This window comes from Trichosurus vulpecula, chromosome 3, assembly GCF_011100635.1.
Source record: "Trichosurus vulpecula isolate mTriVul1 chromosome 3, mTriVul1.pri, whole genome shotgun sequence".
In the NCBI taxonomy this organism is placed as follows: domain Eukaryota; kingdom Metazoa; phylum Chordata; class Mammalia; order Diprotodontia; family Phalangeridae; genus Trichosurus; species Trichosurus vulpecula.
In genome coordinates, this window is record NC_050575.1 from 351,664,188 (window position 1) to 351,685,873 (window position 21,686).

Below are 21,686 nucleotides of genomic sequence, written 5' to 3' on the forward strand. Positions count from 1 at the left end.
AAAGGCTCCAAGGTGATTTGGGTTGGTTGGGGGGACTTGACTTATAATTTCATTAGGGAACATATACCTAGAAAGTACACTCCTTCTACTAATGCAGAGCAGCAGTAAAGAGTTGCTTGGAGCAATGGGACTTGTCCAGGGTCATTACAGCTAATGCATGTAAGACAGGACTTAGACACCTTTGAAGCCAACTCTGTGCCCTTTTATGCCACAATGCCTCTCAGGACATGGTATAACTGTACTTCAGTGGATCTATAATCTTGCTTCTTTGAGCTTCTCCTGTGTATAGACTGAAAAATCACTAACACTTTCTTATAGGATACTCAATTAACATACTCTAGGTCTTTTTAGGGTTCACAAGTGTAAAGGCAATCAGTAAATGAGAAGATCTTTCCTGCCCATTTGAATAGGCTTGGGGGGGGTGGGGCTCTGAGGGTCCTGGGGGAGTGGCTAAGACGGGAGCCAATGGTAGACACCTGAGTTCTGGTCGCTCAGATGACGTTCTAGTCAACGGGATGAAGCCTGGCAACTATATAAAAGGAGAGCACACAGCTTGGAGACTGAGATGTAGTGGAGGGTGGAAAAGGAGAAGTGGTGGTGGCAGAAGCAGCAGCAGCAGCAGGCGCTACTAAAAGCAGGACTGACTTTCGTGCAGACCAGAGAATGCTGAGCAAGGGCTTGAGGCCAGTGGGTAATCTTCTTACTGGAGGGCCCCAGCATTGGGGAGAAGCACCAGTATGGCTTGGCTTGCTGCCATAATATTTTTCTGTAACCTCCTGATCACTATTGTGAGATGGGCATATTGGTTTTGGAAGGTTCTTGACAGGATATTGAATTGGGGACACTGGTCCGCTGGTCTGCTATTTTGGAGCTTGAATAAATGCTTTAACTCCTCTGCCTTCTACTTAGAGAATTCCTTATATCCTGCGATTCTGGACCATTCAGGCATATTCATGATTTTCTTTGAAATCATGAATTCTGCCTTAATGTTATAACAAATTACCAATGCAGGTATTCAGGCTGTTCATCTGTTTTTTATTTCACATGCACCTTCTACACAACTGATCCTTGTACATTTCCTTGACGATATCGCTCTAGATTAGAAATACACTGCACCCTATCTATACCCATCATGCATCTCCTCCATTGCTCTTTTGTTCACCCACAACTAATCCTTCAGACATTGTGGTTATTTTAAAGTTCACAATCATTCAGTATCACTGGAAAACTACTAGCATTACAATAAAGATGGATTTGTGTGAGAGGCAGCAGCTTGGGGTCATTAAAATCACTGTGAAATTTCCCAAATACAACTCAGCATGCTCTTTTCTTCCTACTGGTCTCTGGTACCAGTTCACTGTCCACATGCAGTGTCTGTTCCAGACACATGGTACTGATAATCTAACTCAATGGACCAGCCATCTAATTGCATGTCCTCACCTGGACAATAGGCATTTTTCATCTGTTTGTTTTTCCTATGTGGGTTAACTCTCTCTTTTGAATTATTATGAAACTCATTGAGGATGCCCTGTCACATTCTAAGGTTTGATGCAATTAGCATCAAGATGACCTCTAGATGGATCCTGAAGATATCATTTGGATCCTGAACAGTATATCCTTCATTCCAGTGGCAGATACTCTTGGAGAACATACTTCATTCAAAATTAATGAGAGGAACATTGAACAATTATATCTATCACTGCACTTCTCAAGGAATACTGTATATTATCACAGGCCTAAGAGGTTCCTTATAGGAAGAAAGTATTTCAAAGTACATCTTCTTTTACTGAGTAAAAAAAAAATTTGATTGTAAACAAAATGTATGTTGTACCACAGAAAAATCATTTGTGGCTGAAATTAATGGAATCCAAGTTTTAGAGGTGGAAAAGAGCTTAAAGATCATTTACTGTATTTTAGCCTTCTCATTTTACAGATAATGAAGACAGCCATTGAGACAAAATGATTTCAATTCCATAAACATTTATTAAGAGCCTACTATGTTCCAGGTACTGTACAAAACCCTAGGGATACAAATAAGAAAAAGAGAGATGGTTCTTGCCCTCAAAAGGCTTACAATCTAATGGAGGAAGACAACAAGCAAAAGCAAGCTGTAAGGGAGAGGGGGAAGAGGGAGGAAATAATGGAGGGTAGCCACTAGGGATTAGGGGCATGGTGTGCTGTAAAGTTGAAGCCAAGCAGATGCCCTGATGGAAAACTGAGTTACTAGGAAGGTTGTGAGCACTCTATAAAGGCAGACTTTGGGAGGACTTTAATGCTCCATCCTCCAGCCCTCCACACAGAGAGGAAACACAATTGAGGGACTTGATAAGGTGCTGGGTTTTAAAGCCTCAATCTGTATGATGATGAAACTTGCCAAAGGTCACAAAGAGAGCAAGCAACAGAAGCAGGATCTTAACTTAAAACCTTACTCCAAATCCAGTGCTTTCTCCGCTATCTCTTGCTGAATGCTTTCCCAATGCTTGTTCTACCCCTGTCAATACTTCCATTTGTACCCTTAGGAATTTTTACATATTTTGCAAAGGCACTATGACTTTCTTGATTAACATGACTAGACTCCCCACTGATGCTACCTATACCTCTAAATCTCTTTCCAAAGATGGTCTTTCTACTTCTCCCTATCCAGTAAATGGAGCTGATATAACTCTTGCTTTCCACTGCTTCCATCCACTTCACTAAAGTCTTTCCCATGAAGGAGGTGCTTGAGCAGCTTGAGAGAAACTAGGAATTTTAAGAGGTAGCAGTGAAAAGGGAGTACATTCCAGGATGGGTAACAGCCACTGCACTGAATGGCACAGAGATAGGAAATGGAGCACCATGAATAAAGAGTAAGAACACCAGACTGACTAGAACACAGAATGCATAAAGGAATACAATGGTGAAAAGGCTAGAAAGATTACTTTTGGCTACCAGGTGTCTTCTTTTGAATAGGAAGTTAAATATTGGAGTGATTAAAATGATTTCTAGGTCTTTTGATCACTATGTTGTGCTGATTCTGGTAGATGAGTTAAGTTCATGTAATAAGGCAAAGTAAATGTAACAAAATTATAAAGATCAAACAGGACTTGAATTAAGAAAGGTGAGAAGACATATCCAGCCTACCCCTTCTACTCCCTTTCAGGGAGATGGGAGGTCTACAGATGTTGTTATACAGTGCATATATTTTTGGACGTTTTCAGCATATCAATCAACTGCGCTGACTTCCCCCCCCCCACCAAAAAATACTATTTTGTCACATGAGATGGCTCTCTGAGATAACTATGGTGATGTACAAAACAGAAAATATCAACAAAAAACTTTTAAAAAAAGATAGAAAGGCTGGAAAAGTTAAGTTAGAGTTGGGTTGTGAAGGGTTCCAAATGCATGCATTTGGATTTGATCTTAAATATATTAAGGAGCCACTAGAGTATACTGAGCAGAGAATACATTGGTCAGGTCTGTGCTTAAAGAAAATCACTTTGACAGCTGAGAGATTCACTAAAGGGCTGAGAATGAAAAAGAAAGGAAGTAAGGAAACAGATCCCAAATCTTGGTGAAGATAAAGAATATGCTTAGGAAGTGCAGAGACTAGGGATAGATGATGATCAGATAAAGTAATTTCAACCAGAACAATTGTGAGCAAAAGCCAAGTTCATGTTCACATCCCTGCATTACAGGGGTAGAGGGAAGGAACAAGGTCTTGGGCCTTAAGCAGACCAAGGAATAGAGAGGTTGGTGTGTTTGAAGTAACATGTATATAAGTCCCCTGGTATAAGGACACTGGTAAAAAATGACAAATAAGTAGAATACAAAAAAAGCAGTTCAAAATTTATATGCACTCATTCAGGAATACACACATCAACAATGATATAAACCAAAAGAATAAAACAAAACTCAAAGCTTTTCAGTTCTGACTAAACTTTGGAAACTAGTCTACTACCTTTTTTTTAATGAGGGGGAAAAGATGTTATTCTGTTTCAAATTAGTCTCTGGCCTATGAGGTTAGGGGAGAAGGTACCACTCTATTAAGCCACCTGTCTTTGTGGTCAGAGGAGAGGGCACCTTTCTATCAGGCCTTCAAGTCTCCAGCCTGGTCTCCAGGTTCTCCAGTCTTTCCAGGTAAGAAGAGAAACAATATTCCATTAAACACCAGACTCATGCCTTCCAAAATGATAAAAGGTTATTTAATCAAGTCTGTAGCCTGGTCTCTGACCTAGAGGAAGGGGAAGAAAGCCTTCAGCTGTAAGTTCTAGTTCCCTTGTTTAATTGTCTAAAGCCCTTAGAGGACTCCACCTGGAAGGTCAAAAGCACATGAAATCTACAACTCTTAACTCAATCATTAACAATCCCCTCTCCCCCCAAAACACTCCCTCTTCCTAGATTCTGAATATCCATTCACTTTTCCCCAAAGTCAGATCCCTTATTCTCATACCCCTCAACCCACCCCCTTCAAATGTCCTACTCTAAAGCTACCCACTCACCTCTTACATTGTGACCTCAGGAACATCTGCTTCAAAGTCAACAAACTTATACTTAAATTTCTTTTCCCAAAGCAACTTCTGGCTCTCAATGATACTTGACACCCTCTCTCTGGCCACCCTTTCCAGCAATAGCTGCACTTTCACTCATTACCTGAAATGGGGAAATTGGAACACTACTTTGCTCCCCACTGCCACTTTCAGGTTCTCCCTCTACTACCACCACATCACTCAGTAACCTCTCCTCCTTTGAGGTTCACTCAATCCGTATCTACCATGCAGTCAAAATTCTGGTAGCTGTTGTCTACCAACCTCCTGGTCACTCCCCTTCTTTTCTCAATGAGTTTAGTGCTTGGATCACAATCTTCATCACCTCATACATACACACTTGACTTCAACATATACACTAATATTTCTTTAAGCACCCTAACCTCACAATTCCCCAACTTAGACCTAGTCCCCTACTCTAATTCAGCCATACACAGAGATGGTCATATCCCTGAATCTGCCATCTATCACAAATGCTCCATACACTCACATGTTCATGAACTCTGAAATTCCTTTATCTGATCACCATCTATAGTCATCCCACCTCACCCTCTGACTAGCAACACCAAACCAGGGGTTTGTTTTTGTTTTTTTTTTGTCCATACCTTGTCCTCTAATCTGTTCATTCCTAGACCATCATCCTTGCAGTAGTAGCTACACTCTCCTCTTTGCACCCTTATGACCCCTTGGTCAGCAAATTCAAGTCTAAAATGTCATCTTCTCAAGTCCTCTGCTACCTTATCACACCATATCTACCATACCATATCTACTCACCAATGTAGCCCTGTCAAATATCAATCTTGGACCACTCCCATGTGTTGCCTGGGGTCCTACACATGCTGCCGAATGAAGCTAGAGAAAAATCACAAAACCTTGATGACGGGGTCCACTACGTATTTGTTATATAACTGAACTGGACATTCATGCTACAAGACAATCCTTTTACACCTCCCTAATTAACTCACTATCCCACTCACTACAGCAGCTCTTTCAAACTTTTTCATCCCTCCTCAAATTCTCTTCTCCCACCCTGCTCTTTGCTCTCAGCTGAAAATGTTGGCTCATATTTTACTGAATTGAGGCCATTCACCAAGACCTACCTCTTTTCTCCTCCTCTATCTCAAATCACCCAGATGCCTTCTACCACTATCTCCTCCTTCACCTTTGTCTCACATGAAAATGTGGCCATTCTTGCTAAGACAAACCCGTCTACATGCACAAATGATCCTATTCTATATCTCTTACCCAGCACTTTGCTACACTATCTTCCCCACTTTCTCTAATCTTCAGTCTCTCCCTATCTGATTGCTTTCTAACTGCCTACAAACACATTTATGTTTCTGCCATTTCCAAAAAAGTCTCATTTGATCTGTCCACCCCTATTAACTATCATTCCATATCTCTCTTGCCTTCTGTGGCTTAACTTCTTAAGAAGTCCATCTACAACAGATACCTCTACTTCCTTTCCTCTCAGTCTTCTGAACTCTCCACTGTCTGGCTTCTGACCTCATAATTCAACCAAAACTGCTCACTTTAAAATTACCAAAAACTGGACAACTAGGTGGCACGGTGGATGGAGTTCTGGCCCTGGAGTTGGGAAGACTCATCTTCCTGAGTTCAAATCTGGTCTCAGACATTTACTAACTGTGTGACCCTGGGCAAGTCACTTAACCCTGTTTGCCTCAGTTTTCTCATCTATAATACAAGATGGAGAAGGAATTGTGAAACCACTACAGTATCTCTGTCAAGAAAACCTCAAATGGGGTCACAAAGAGTCAGACGTGACTAAAAACGACTGAACAACAACAAATCCGTAGTCTAAATTCCAAGAAAATTGAACATGTCTTTTCTCTTATCTTTACTCAAGCTATTCCTTATACCTGTAATGCCCTATCCTCTAGTACTGTATATGGAAACACTCATCAGTCTTCAAGATATAGCTCAAATCCCACCTCTATGAAAATTTCCCCAAACTTTTGCCCCTCAGGCAAAAATGTTTCTGCACTTCTGAATTCATGGTACTTTGTTTCTGCCTCTTATGATGTATGTTTCACGTCATAATTGTTCTCTTCTATAAGTTGTGGGCCAAGTCCATTATTCTTTTTATACCAAGAGTGTCTAGCACTTTTGTTACTGTTGTTCAGGCATGTTCAACTCTTCATTTGGGGTTTTCTTGGCCAAGATAGTGTGGTGGTTTGTCATTTCCTTACCCAGATCATTTTACAGAAGAGGAACTGAAAAAAGCAAACAAGGTGACTTGCCCAGGAGTCACACAGCTAGTTAAGCATTTGAGGCTGGATTTGCATTCAGGTCTTTCTAGCTCCAGGCCCAGCACAGCACCTAACAGTGGCATTAGAATGTTTGCTAAATAAATGAGCTAAAAACAAATTCTGACAGTAGTTCTATTGATTTTCACTATAAGAAAAATAAGATAATTAGCCTGAGGTTATCATATAGCAGTGGTGTCAAGCTCTTCAAAAAGAAAAGGATCCCTGTAGGCCATATATTGATTTAGAAAAGCACAAATTAGTTACTTTGTTAACTACTTCTCTATTACACTTTAATCTGGTTCAGCTTGACTCAGAGTTTTGAGCCCTATAGTCATGAGTTTTGTCATAAAACATCTGATTGCAATAATGGGCCGAACTAAAACAAATACAAGCTATGGGTTCAATTTCATCTGAAATGTTACTAAAGGTCCCACACTTTATATACATATGTAATACAAATATTATACGATTCAGAACACAATAGTGGAAATTTCTTCAAAGCAACACCTTGCTACTGTAACCACTGACAATTATTATGGTGTACTATGTGCTACAAATTTAATTCGTAAGTTAGATGTACTTTTATGAGCATGTGCATTACAATTTATAGATAAGAATCTGCCCTTAAAAAGGCAAGTAATCAACCAACTAATATTTATTAAAATATCTATAAGTCTGTTAATCCATCAGTTTCCTCAAATTAGCAAAAGAGAGCCAAGTTAAACGACAGAGGTCAAGTACTTGAGCTTTCATTATGTACAAGGCACTGCAAACACCAAAAACATAAAAACATATGTTCCCATGGAGCTTACAATGTAGCTGGGAAGAAAAATGTGAAATAGTGAATTATATATTGTCTTACCCTGATTAATATTTACATTGCATAGTTCAGACTAAATGCTGTAGGCGTCTATTGTGATATACTGGAGGAATGATTACAGAAAGAAAAAAGAGGGATGTTCGAAAGTCACAACTGAACTTTTCTACCTATAACCCTTAAAAAGATGTCATACAGACCCCCCCACTAAAATTTTGTCATCTTTCTCTAATACACCTCCCCCTAAAAAACAACTCCAAAATAGCCACTCACAATTCACCTTTATAGGTGCTATCACTAAGCCAATTGAAGTTCAGTAGCTCAACTTACTTTTGACCACCAGAGTAGGTGTTAAAGGCCGGAAGGGAACAAGGTCAGGCAGTGATCTCATCCCATTCATGTAACCCACAGTTTACTGCCATTACCACCCCCAAACAGCTGTCTGGAATTCTCTAAACTCTTATGTACAGAATATCCTTGGAACTTTTGCATAATTAATAGGTATCTTTACTCTGGTTTAACAAATACTTACCTATAAAAACCATGGAGACAAGAAAATAAGGTTAAAAATATATTCTATCAAATAGCCCCCAAGATTTTATAGCTAAAAGCAAACACAATGACAAAAATATACATAAGCAAGAACAATGCTGATATTACCTTTTTAGAATAACCAAAAAAAATTGCAAGCATTATCTCAGATCATATATATTAAGAGAAAAAAATCTGCCTTGTGGGAGAAACGGGTGAAAGATATTCATAATTTTCCATAAGAGGAAAAAAAAGGGACCAATGAGAATACAAGTATAATTAAAAGTACTACCAAAATAATACAATCTTAAACATGAAGGATAAAACAAAGAAGAATTTAGAAGAGATGAAAAATATCAAATAATTTGTACTCCATATTTGCTCTTATATACAGTAATAATGAAGTAACCCTAGCATAATGTTCTATCAATGCAAATCGGCAGCATCTCCGCAACTTATATAGTATAGTCTTAGAGAGAAGTCTGAGGCACTGAGACATTAAGGCATTTGGCCGGGATCACCGTATGTGTCAAAGAGAAGAAGGAGCCCAGGTCTTCCTAACTCAGGCCATATTCTCTATCCATTATGCCATGCCACCTCTCACACATAAATATATGCAATATAAATGCAAGGTAATGGGGAAGGATTCACTTTAGAGGTGATTTGAGTTGAACTTTGAAGGAAACTAGGGATTCGAGGAGATGGAAGTGAGGAGGGAGTACATTCCTGGCATGGGGAGGAGGAAGGTAACTTATGCAAAGGCATAGAAACAGGAGATGAAATGTGGTGTGAGAAATAGCAAGGACAGCGTTGCTGGGCCACAGAATTTACAGAGGAATAAGGTATAATAAGGGATAGAAAGGTAGGCTGGAGTCAGTTTGTAAAATTTTAAAGCTAACAGGAACATCACTAGAATGTGTTAATCCTGGAAGTGGAAGAGCCAAACCTGTGCTTTAGGAATATCACTGGATAGCAGAGACTATGCTTATATCCCTGGCACAGTGAATGGACCTTGCCATAGTGGGCACTTAATGTTTGTTGTTGTTTAATTAAATTGACAATGCAGAAAACATAGCATTTATAGAACAGAACTGACCTCACCAGGTTGAATAATTCAGGCTTACATTCTGATAGCTACTAGGTAAATTCAATTGCCCAGAATTTCAGACATGCTGAGGACACTACAATTTCCTTACTAAGGAAGTGATTTAGGATTGCAGAATAATTCCAGTTTTATTCAATCTACTTTGCAGTCTTAGATGAAGGTGAAAGAATCCAGAAACTGGCATAAGGCAATTTTTGGTTCTTAGAAGAATAACAGCTATAACTTATATAGCACTTTAAGGTGTACACAGGGCCTTACATAATTATCTTATATTCACAACAATCCAGTGAGGGAAATACAGTATTATTATTACCCTTATTTTACAGATGAGGAAATTGAGACAAACAAAAGTTAAGTGACTTGACCAGGTAGTGTCTGGGGCAAGATGAGATCTCCATAATTCCATGTCTAGTATTCTAGCCAATAAGCAGCCTACCTACTTATATTGTTAGATATTGTGAAATGTAGTACTAGAATAGCTGTGTGTCAACAACTATTCTCTAGAAGTCTGCTTGACAAGAGATTTGGGCAATTTCATTAACAACACTAAACATACTACTGAAGTTCTATACCAATCACACAAGGGAAAATGGATGAACTATTAATTGGCCTAGGTAAAAAGGAATCAATCAATAAGGATTAATTAAGTGCCTACAACATGCAAGGAATTGTGTTAATGCAAATTGTGCAAGACATGCAAATACAAAGAATTAAAAATCCCTATTCTCAAGAATTTAAAAATGCCATAAATTTCTGCTACTTGAATTTTATACAGTCCAAATACAAAAGAAACGCTACCAATCAAGAAGCATTGATTAAGCGCAAATTATGTACACATAAGTATACTACATATTATAAGTTGATTTTTTAACAGTGGTGCTAACCTTGTACTGATTACTTAACAATATATTTTAGATCCTGTTGTGATCAATGCAAAAAGCCTAAAGGGGTAGTATCTGGTCATGTGTAGAGGAAGGCTAACTGGACTACAGAGGGATTAGCCACATGATATCAACACTAAGCAGCATGCGCTAAACAAATGAGCTAAGAAGGAACACTTATTTCACTCACAACTGTTAAAACTATATTCGTAATCATATATGTATGATATACGTAAGTGGCACCTAGGAAAATGCAAATTTTACTTTTCCTAGTATATCACTTTGATCATAAATGTATTTTGCTATATAAAATTATATCTGAATTAAAAATTACATAATCTTACAAGGATATAAATAGGGTCATTTATATACACAAAACAAATCTACATTGATAAGAATCTTGAAGACCAAACAAAAATGCCAAAAAGCACTTCGACCTTAGTTCTAGGGCTAGAGAAAACCTCTGAGAAGCCATTTAGTTGAACTCTCTCATTTTATTCAAAGAAATCAAAGCATATACTTTACCTATAGTGAAATCAGGATTTCTTTTTTGAAAAGTGGGGGAAAATATCCATTCACTGATCCAGAAAAATCAGTTCTACCACCTTCAGGAACATATTAAGATAGAAACAATTCCATTATTTTGGGATCACAGAGATAATAGCCACAATTATCCAGGGGGAGTGAAATCTTTTGACAAAGTAGACTATTTGAACCACATAATTTAGATTTATTCTTCTTGACTTCTTAGCTTTCCAAACAAACAGTAAATTCTTATTTGGCGTAACAGAGTGAAGCTTCTATTGCTCTCATTAACTTTTTCAGCAACTTCAATAATCTCCAATGCAAGAACAAGAAACAGTAAGAAAGGCCTATGAATAACAAAAAATAAACACCACAAAAGCTAAGTATTAAAACTCACACATTTCAACTGTAAGTCTTTCACACTCAAGAGTTTATTTACTCAATGGGGGGGGAGGGGCAGAAAAACTAAACAGCAGACAAAGAAACTCAAAAATCTTAGCAGCAGGTGTCTATTTAGTGAAAGGAAGACTACTTATCTACTTCATCTGGGGGGTTTCTTTCAGGAAGTCAGTGGTGGAGTATTCTTTCTATTTTCGCTTAGCTTACTGCTTCTAACAGAACTGGGAGTATCCATTTATAATTTTTAAAATACAGTATTCAGGCTTTTTTTGGTTATGATTTTCAGGTCGCTCAATGTCTCTTAGGTAAGAAGTTAAATTGTATCAAATGCAATAAAATCAAACCCAAATTTAAGCACTTCACACAGTACCACAGCACCTATGTGGGATACAAAGGAAAAAAGTAGTCACTGTTAACCCTAGCCTGCCAGGTGAACTTCTAACTTGAAAAGACAGGATGAACACCTAATAAATAATAAAAGAATAAAGGTCATTTATATGAAATGTTAACAGATATTTTCATTACTATGACACTTCACACAAGAGAGAGCAACACATATAGAAGCAGCCAAGGAAAGTTTCATGTAAGCAGGGTAAGCTATGCCTTGAAGAATATGTAAGATTTAGAAAGGTGGAAAGACATTCCTGAGAAGAGGGAATAGTAGCCCATTATTTAAAAGGAATCATATAGTAAATTCCCTCTCTAGCGGTATGTTAAGTTTCCTTTCCTTTCCAGACACAATCCATCAATTGATACTGCAGAAATATTGTAAAATATACTCAATTAGTTTACATAACTAGAAAATTTCCTAAGGTAAATAAGCTAATGTGTATATGACCTATTTCTCCAATTAAACTATAAGCTCCAGGAGATCAAAGACTAGATCCTCTACCTCTGCATTCCCAGTGCACATACATAATGGGTACTCAAAACTTCGATGAGCATCTAATATATTTAGGATGCAAGACATAGGAAGTTAAAAAAAGTGTAAAAGACTTAGTTTGATGACCCTGCCATGCTCGCTCCCTCCCTCCCTCCCAATCAAGGAACTGACAACCCAGAGAAGATGTTAACAGATAACTACAATCTGTCAGAAGTGATAAAGGCCAGAAGGAGCTGTCCAAATATGTAAAGCCAATGTTTTGAGATAAATACAGCAAACATTATTAGCCACATTTTACAGGTAATGTCCCTAAAATAGAACAATTAGGTGAATGGCAAATATAGGTTAATTGAAGTATAAGGGTCCCAAAGGAGACAGGAATGGGAGGAAGTGGGATAAGGGTGGGAAGAGACTTAAAGGGCCAGGTGGAGAAGGCCTTAAATTCCAAGTTCCTCTTCTGGGAGGCAATGAGAAGTTGCTTAAGTAAAACTGATTCAACTGTGACATGTGTAAATTGGCTGAAAGATATGAATATTTCAAGTAGAGAGACCAAGTGGGAATATATCAGGGTAGGTAGTCTAGGCTTGGAGTAATAAAGGCTCAGACAGACGGTGACAATGGATCTGAAAAGGGACAGATAAGAGTTTTCAATATAAAGAATTAACAGGATTTGACGATGGGGGAGAAGGGAAGTTTGGGGGGGTTGAGAGAAAAAATTAAAAAATAATTAAAGGGGAAACTCAAAAGGTAACAGCAGTGTTTTGGGGGGGGATAGAGAGGGTGTCTTCTAGTTAACTAAAGTCAGGAGAAAGAAAACGTTGTTAGGAAAAGAGGAGTTAGGGTTTAATTACTGTGTCTGAGATGCTAAGGGATATCTGGATTGAAATTTTAACAGAAAATACAGAACCTATATATAGAGGTTGGGACTAGTAACAGTTGTCCATATAGAGAAGATAACTGACGTCATAAGTAGATAATGATGACTTTATGGTTCTTAGTTGTGATTTACCAGAGTCTAGTTTGTCTAAAAAAGATTTATAGGTAAAGTGAGAGGATTGAACCAAATAATTTCTATTTTAGCTCTACAAGTTTCTATGGCTATCAATAGTGTTCAAAAATACAAAGTCGTTAAAACTTACATCAGTATTATACTGCCACCCTCACCCAAATAATAGCCTGGATACAAAAGAAAGCAATCTACTTTTTTCCATGGGGGGTGGGGAGTCAACTGGAACTGTGATACAGGAAACTTCGATAAAGCTCTTTCTTTCAATGCAAATTGGCACTCATTCTGCAATAATATCAGGGAGTTGGAGAGGAAGGGAGAATTGTTCAAGAAGCCTCTTTATGGACATTTATAGTTACCTATCTCAAGAGATATATTTGAAGTCAGGTCATGATAATATACACAGAAGCATTCTAAATGTTCATACTTTTCCAGTTCTGATAACTTCACACATGTTTGACAATTAGCATGCAGGGTTAAACTAGATAAATTTCTAGAAGGCAGGAACCATATCCATACTTCTTTTGTTTTCCCAAGGTGGCATATTACAGTACTGAACTGTTTAAACAGTAGGTGTCCTACATATTTCATTGATTTATTGTTAAAAAGTAGCTGGAATACTTTGTGAAAAGATCTTTTTTGATAATTTAAGAATTTAAGAGGTAATACTATTCATGAGGTTACTCTAAGGAAATAAAGCCGTCTAAATAACTCTATTACAGAATCCCTGATTTCGAAGGGCCTACAGATGTCTAGTCCAGAGAGAATGTACTACCTACCATTGAGCCAGGCTCCCCCATCCTGTATTTGTGAAAGTAACTTTTCCATGGAAGTGTAACTTAACATTTCATAAAATTTTATCATTTTAGACTTGACTCACCATTACAACTTGTTCAGATTTTTTTGAAGCCTTCCATTTTTGTGTCATCTGCAAATTTGATAAGCATGTTCTGTCTTTTCCAAATTATTGATAAAAATATTAAATAGCACAGGACCAAGCACACATACCCAGAGCATTCTGCTAGAAAGAAAATTTCATCCAAGTTGATGGTGACCAATGACAATACTCAAGAGTCCACCTATTGAACCAGATTTGAATCAGCATAACATCACAATTATCTAATCCACAAGAGTGATGACAGATTTGGTCACATGTATTACTAAAAATCTAGGTAAATAATATCTAAAAGCACTCCTAATCTACCAGCATAGAAGAAGGAACGAACGAAAGAAGGAATGAACAAAGGAAAAGGGAAAGGCAAGAAAAGGGAAGGGAGAGGAAGTCATTTAAAAAAAAAAATTAAGCTGCTTCCTGAGTTAGCTCCCTGTGCAGTCTCAGCAGTCTCTTTGGACAGCTTCTTTTCCCCGTGGTCATTATTTCTTTGTGCCTTCAGAATTTCCTAGAGCTTCTTCAGAGCTTCCCATCTTCCTAGGCTGACTTCTGTAAAATTATAATCCATTGTATTTATCCTATCTCTGAACTTTTCAAAAAATGCAGAAGTGTAAGGGGTATATCAGACTATACAGGGCTTTCTTCTTTCTCTTATCACAAATTTTAGGATACAGCAGTCACTTCCTACTTGAGGTTTCCATCATTTCCTTTCTATACTGAGATTACAAGTAGGTCATTTTTATATAAAACATTCAGGCATTTCTATAAATATAGAAAACATTACACGTGTATTTTTAGATAGATTAGGACTTAAGAGTAGTAAAGCATTTATTTCTTTAAGTCTTTCAAGGTTTATACAAAATGCTTTAGCAGAAAATTTGAGTTTTCTAATACTATGATGCTAATTACTATAAATTTTTAAAATTTTACAAATTCAAGTACATTTCTGCTTATTCAATTACAAATAAATAGCCATATCAATAACCTTTTTTCTTGCAGTTACTAACCTCATTTCATTTCACATAAAAGAACTTCAAAACAAATTCAGAAATGAACTTAATATAGTAATATTTAAAAATTCTTTAGAAAAAGGTTAAAAAATTTTGAACTTTAATTTTTTTTTTAATCTTTCAATACCTTTTAGCCTCACAAAAACTAATGTGCATGCTTTATCTAAAGTGCAAGCACTGAATAAGAATAATTTGGGGGCAAATTACAAAGACTGATCTTAAAACCTTTATTATGATTGAGATTCTCTAAATGTATGCAACTCCTAGACTTTTACATAATTTCATTGCAACCAGAGAGAAAAGGTTTTTTTTGTCTTTTTTACATAACATACATAAAAGGTTGGTAGAGGTTTAGAAGAGAGCAAGAAACTTAGTAACGGTATTGGAAAGAGGTTAAGGAAGATACCATCTAAGTTTCTAAAAAAAAAAAAAAAGGCATTTCTAAATGGTAGCTCTTCTTTAAAAATACAACACTATAAATTAATGAACTCATCATTACAACTAAGGCAAATCCCAGCACACAAGCAGCTGCCAACCAGCCTGCCTGAAGATCTTCAGCTTTGGAAAGATAAAAGGCATTAGATGTGCTTTCGTCAAGCAGAAGTAATGCCAAAGAGCAGGTAATATTACTACTGAAAACATTAATCACTTCACAACCCTCTATTGTTTCAGAAAACTTAACATAAATTCTTGACCGTAGTTAAAAATCACAGATTATACATGTGCCCCCTAAGTGTTAAGAAAATTCAACTGAAAAAATTCTGAACTTTAAAAAAAAATTAAGAGGCAATTACAGTTACAAGCAGATTCCTTGCATCACAAACTGATTTACCACAAGATTCTGTTAAATAGTGGGCCTCTTTGGGACTTTAAAAATCAGATTTTACATTCGTATTTGGTTCAAATACTGTAAAAAAAAAAAATCTGCCAGAGTTTAAGTGCTTATCTTCAAGTAAAATTCACAAAATACTGGATATTTAAACCAATGTGAGAACACTAGGCCTGAAGTCAGGAAGACCAGAGTTCGAATACAGCCTCAGATGTGTACTAGTTGTGTGACCCTGGGCAAGTCATTTAATCCTGTTTCCTTATCTTTTCTGTAAAATGAGCTAGAAAAGGAAATGGCAAAGCACTCCAATATCTTTGCCAAGAAAACCCCAAACAGAGTCTCAAAGAGTCAGACAAGACAAACAATAGAACAACAACAAAAATTTCAAATCCTAAATTAATGGGTTATATGCAGAACAACAAATAATTAATTTGCGAGTGCGTAAGCAAGGCTCCTCAGTAAAATATACTATGCCATCATCATCCTCTTTCCCCAACCACACATCCCCCCTAAAGGTTTCAACTAGGATTGGGGCCTAGGTTTACTCTTACTAGAGACAGAAAGAACAAACTTACAGCTCCTGCTGAGAAGTATCTTCCTCAAGAGCAGTTCTGGAAACACTGCCAGGAACCATTTCCTTCCCTCTCTACTGTCATCAACTCCTTTCCTCAAGAAGCAAGCATCTAAGTCTCTTTCCTGCTCCTGAGGTAACACTATCTCTGAAGGAAAAAAAGTCCATTCACATACTACCCAAAGAATGAAATTAAAAAATGAGAAAAATCCAAGTGCAACAAATGGCTTTAATGCACTTTAAAAAGTTGAATCCCCAGATAAATTCTGTATAACTTTAAATCCCTTTTACTACTTCAAAATCTATCTCAAGTGTTGAGAACCCCCTCCACAACACTGCCTTTGTTAACTCTAAGCAACTACAATTTCCCGTGGAGTCAGCTTAAGATTCAGGCTGGCAGAGTGGAAAGAGTGGCTTGAGCCAAAGGATCCTAGGTTCAAATTCTGGCCCTAGCACATGCTGTTGCTACCTCTGTGACTACTGACAAATCATTTAGGTGCCCTAAGCTTTAGTTTCATCATCTGTAAAATGAGGTTGGACTATATGACCTCTACACTCTAAAGCTACAATTCTATGATTTCAGAAACAGAGGCACTCAATACCTCTGAAAAAAGAAGCAATCACAAAGGTGATCCTGCCTGTATGATCACATGTAGGACTTTCACATGATCTCTACCACTCCTTCAGGCTTCGAAGCTGTAAAACAGCTCTCCAGAGAACAGTTGATTGCTAGCATTCATCTCAAAGGCACTCAAGTTGCATTTTGGCCTGGCACATATACCTACTTCGAATCTCACTATTCTTTTTGAATAGAGGGCAGACCTGCCATCCAAAATATGAACTGGAAGGAAATCAACATAAGATCTTTGTATAGTTGATGCCTCTCTAGATAGCATAAAGATAGAATAATCCCAATATATGTGAAATTGGGTTAAGAGAATGTGCAATAGTATGGCCTCTTTATCAATGGTAGCCTAAAAACTTTATTCTCTTCAGCACCACTCCAATCTACTCCACATAAATGACTATAATTGTTCCCAGTGAAGGCAATATATCATTACTGGGTTTTGATATTTCGTGATAAACAACACTTTAATGTACCAAGTTGACTTTAATGTTTTCCATTAAAACCATACTGAACCATACCAGTCTCAAAGTATGTGGATAGATGAGAGTGTGGCTTTTGACTGTGCCTTGTACTGTTTCACGAGTCAACCAATTAGGGTTTTACAAATCAAAACCAGGGGCAGGAAAAATCTAAAGATGAGTGCCCTCCACAGAAAATACTCAGCCTCTGGTCCCCAAACCTCAAAATGCAAATCCAACAGCAGGCATCACATAACTGCAGCATCAGCTAGAGGCCAGTAACCGATCTCAAATGTTATGATGGAGGGAGAAACAATCTTTACAGTAACCAGATTCCACTGGCCTCACAGAATAGTAATTCCAGACACAGATCACAGTGCCCTGGAGTACCAGCTCGGGAGTTCTGACTCCTTTAGGCAACGACAGAATTCACTCTCGTCTTCTTCATTCATTTAAAACAGAAGTAGTGAAACAACGTTCTCAGCTCCCTCCTTCCCAACACCTTTCTTCTTTCTCCTTTTCATAAAAAGAGAGGAAGCCAAAAAGGGAGAGATTCCTTCCCAACTTTTAAAAAAGAGCCCCCTTGGCGTACAAGATCTTCTGGCAGGACTGCTCCTCCCCATACATACTTGCAAGGCCGGAGGGACACTTCTGCTTTCCCTCTGGCTCTAAGCAGGGTTCTCTTCCAGCCCCCCCCCAGAACAAGGTCCAGACTGCTACGACCTGCAAGTGATGCCTCTCACCTGGTACCTGCACCGCACTCCCCTACACTCCACTCCTCTCTTTCCCTCCTTCCAGGGGGTGGGGATTGGGAGTATGGGGGGAGGGTCAAGGGCCTGCAGGAAAACCAAAGGTGTTTGCTCCCGAAAGCGAGCGGTGGGGAGGTCCCAGCTGGGAAAGAGGAGGGGCAGAGCAGCCCCTCTTCGGGACGAGAACAGCGGCCACCTCTAGCGAAGGCTGTGGACCGGGCGATGGGGCGGGGGAGGGGGGGTGCGGTCTGGCTGAGGGAGGGGGTTCCGGGGTCACCCTCCGGGCAGCGCTGAGGAGCTGGAATTCCCCCTCCCCCCAGGAGTGGAAAGGCGAGGGGAGGAGGGGATTCCCACCCTGGAGGGGCTGGGGGTTAGGGTCCGCCTCAGTCCCCGGCCGCACTCACCGAGGCTACCGGCGAAACCGTCCATCTTGCGGGCAAGGCGCAGGAATCGGGGCTCCGCGGGGAGGGCACTTCATTCAGTGGGGTAGGCGGCGTGCGCGCCCCGGCTGAGTATGCCTCACTCGCTCGAGTCCTGCCGGGCTGGGCTGGGCCGGGCCGGGGCGGGTCCAGCTAGGTTCGCGTCGCTCGACTCCGCCACTCAGTCGGTCCGTTCACCCGCCCGTCGGTCGGTCCGGCCCGTCGGACGCGTCGTGACCGACAGCCCCACTCGCGCCCAGCCCCAGCAAGGATGGGAAGCTTCACTGCCCCGCGCTCCTCCCGGCCTCCCTTTCAGGCAGAGGCGCGCGCCCCGCCCCCCGCGCCTCACGTGCCGCCGCCGCCGCCGTCCCTCCCCTCCCCCATTCCTCTACCCCCACTGCGAAGTCCAGCTTCCGACTCCGCCTCTCCGGCTCTGACGGATCACAGGAGGAGGGCCAGGATAGGCCAGATACCCTCCCCCCTCCCCCTTAACCCGCCCCCCTACAACCCTTCCCACCAACCGCCAGGCGAATTGATGCGCCTGCGCTCTGTGACCTCCTGCGCCCCGAGCCGGCGGGAATAGAGCGGTCTTTGCCCCCGACGCCGCGTGAGTCTATCTTTAAAACGCGCTCCGTGAGTCGGCGAGATCTGTTCTCAGAAAAGAGAGATCCTCGAGAGAAGCTAGTCCAGACCACGGACGCGAAATTTCTCTTGGGAACCAAGCCTGAAGAGGCGGCGTGGGCCAGCGGGAAACCAAGCGAGCTTCGTCTTCCCCCGGGCCCTCCCAATCGCTCTCTCCATTGACATCCGCTAGAGGCGACTCGGCCAGGAACGGCCCAGGGGGCCGAGCTCTTCGGCCTTAGGGCCTGGCCAGGGAGCAGACCCCAGGAAGGTGTTGTGGGGAGGTCTAGTCCTATAGTTTAATCAGCCGTGGAACTTCCAGTGTGTAAACCCCTTCCACCGTTACAGATCGTCTACTCTTTTGTAACGAGACTCAGGTTATTAAATGTCAGAAGGTAGACGAACTCGGGGCCTTCCTGGGAAGATAAAATAGGAGAAATAACGTAATTACCGTGAGGGGTGAGCCAGGTCCTTCAGAAGCTGTATGAACAAAACTTGGCTTGGGTGAGTGTAGTCTCTGGGAACCAACATCCAACTGGAAGAAAGAACCGAGGCAATGAAAGTGGGCATCTCTGGCTCCCCTTCACCTGGTCATACCTGCCCTTACTCCACCATTCCGACAGCAACCAGAATGACCTGCCTTGTTGGCCTGACAACTGCCCTCTTCAAAGACAGGGTGTAATACATAATTATCCTATGTCTAATGCTTTAATACATAGAACTACAGGGTTGTCTAAATGTGCAATATAGTAAAACGCTGAACTTGAAACTGGGTTCGATCCCTGTCGTTGTAGTGCTGTATAGCTAGCTTATAGCACCTACGATGTTTCAGGCACTGTGCTAGGTGCTTTATAACAATTCTGCGAGGTAGATGCTATTATTACCTAAAACAATTCACTTCCTCTCTCCTGGCGTTTTTCTTTACCTAAAAAAAAAAAAATGGAGGGGGTCGTCTGGACTCTGCTGCTTTGCCATCTTGGGCAAGTCTCACAATTTCTCTCAGCCTTGGTTTTCTCATAAGGAAATGTGGATAGTCATAAGGGCTTTCTTGAGTTTTAAAATTTTGTTCTGAACTTAACACCAAAGTAAAACATTTCTTCATGTAAAGTATGATACAAAAGGAATTACATGTGAAACTCAGCCTCTTACAAATCATTTTATCAACTCAACCTGTTTCAAAACTGTTCTGCTTTGTTCTTTCATTTGAACTGTTCTCTGAACCGCTTTTTAAAATGTTTTAATAACCTTTTCTTTTTGGATGTCACCATTGCTTTTCTAAGTACCCTCCTCCCTTCCCCAGTTAAAAACAGAAAAACAACCCAACTGTGTAAAAGATAAGCATGATCAAAACTGGTTCAGTGTCCAGAAATGTATTGTCTCATTCTACACCTTAAATCCCTCAGCTCTCTATCAGGAAGGTGGGTAACATACTTCATCTTAGGTCCTCTAGAATGTGGTTGGTCATTGCGTTAATCAGCATTCTTAATTCTTTTTGTTGTTTTTATTTTTTTTTATTTACAAGATGTCATTGTTTAAATTGTTCTAGTTCTGTTCAGTTCACTTCATCCTTCCCAGGATTCTATGAAATCATCTCTTTCATCATTTCTTATGGAATAATAGCAATACATTCATATACCACAATTTATTTTAGCCATTTCCCAATTGACAGGTCTTTTTTTTTCCTGGTGCTTGGCACACTTCTTTGCTCATAGTGGATGCTTAATAAATGTTGGTTGAACTGAATGAATGGAAATAATATAGGGAATAATAACTGGAAAAATAGGTTAGAGCCAGATTGTGAAGGGATTTAAATGTTAATCTAAGGAATTTGTAGTTTAATCTTAGAGGCTCTAAGGAAGAATTTTGATCTGGGGAGGGACATAATCAAACCTGTGCTTTAGGAAGATTTTTTTTGGCACTTCCAGATGCTCCGTGTCATACTGCCTTCACTCTGAGCATCCTCTCTATTTCCTCCCCAGTGGTAACCTGGAGTCTGCCCCTGGGTCTCAGTTCTCTTACTCAGCTTTTACCGTATCTTGCTGGGACTCAGGCCTCCATGATACTTTCCCTGAGTGTTCCACTCTCAGTAAAGCACATATCTTTCCTGCCCCACTTTCTAGCTCCCTTTTTATTGTTCTCCATTAAAATTTAAGCTTTTTGAGGGCAGGCACTGCCTTGATGATTGTATTTGTATCCCCAGCACTCAATGTAGTGCCTAGCATCTGGTAAGCACTTAATAAATGCTTTATTAATGTGTGGAGAATGGAAAGAGGAGAGCCAGAAAGTGGAGGATCAGTTGGGGGAGGCTTTTTTAATAGTCTGGGCAGGAGGTGTTGATTGTTTGATCCAGATTAGTGTCCATATGAAGAGAAGGGGATAAATGCAGAAGATGTGAGATTAAAAAAGACTTGGTAACTGACTGGATATGGGAATTGAAGGAAAAGGAAATGTCAACAACTGAGTTTATGAACCTTCCATGACCTCCCTCAACAGAAATAGGGCTTTTCGGTTGGTATTGGTATTAATTTTTAGATTAATTTGGGTAGTATTGTCATTAATCCTAGTGTTT

The 21,686-nt window shown here is 39.8% G+C and overlaps 1 protein-coding gene across 5 annotated transcripts in view; it reads right to left on the bottom strand.

The window, feature by feature from the left end:
- The window catches only part of EML4 (EMAP like 4), a 174,087-nt gene extending 155,190 nt beyond the window's left edge, over window positions 1-18,897 (bottom strand). For 3 of the 5 annotated variants that reach the window (XM_036749100.1, XM_036749101.1, XM_036749099.1), the window contains exon 1: window positions 18,482-18,800. In XM_036749100.1, coding sequence (XP_036604995.1) covers window positions 18,482-18,506 — 25 coding nt within the window. In that variant the 5' untranslated portion in view covers window positions 18,507-18,800. Of the gene's footprint in view, window positions 1-18,481 lie in introns of all 5 variants that reach the window. The other 2 variants (XM_036749103.1, XM_036749102.1) reach the window with 2 other exon arrangements.
- Window positions 18,898-21,686: the final 2,789 nt, after the last annotated feature.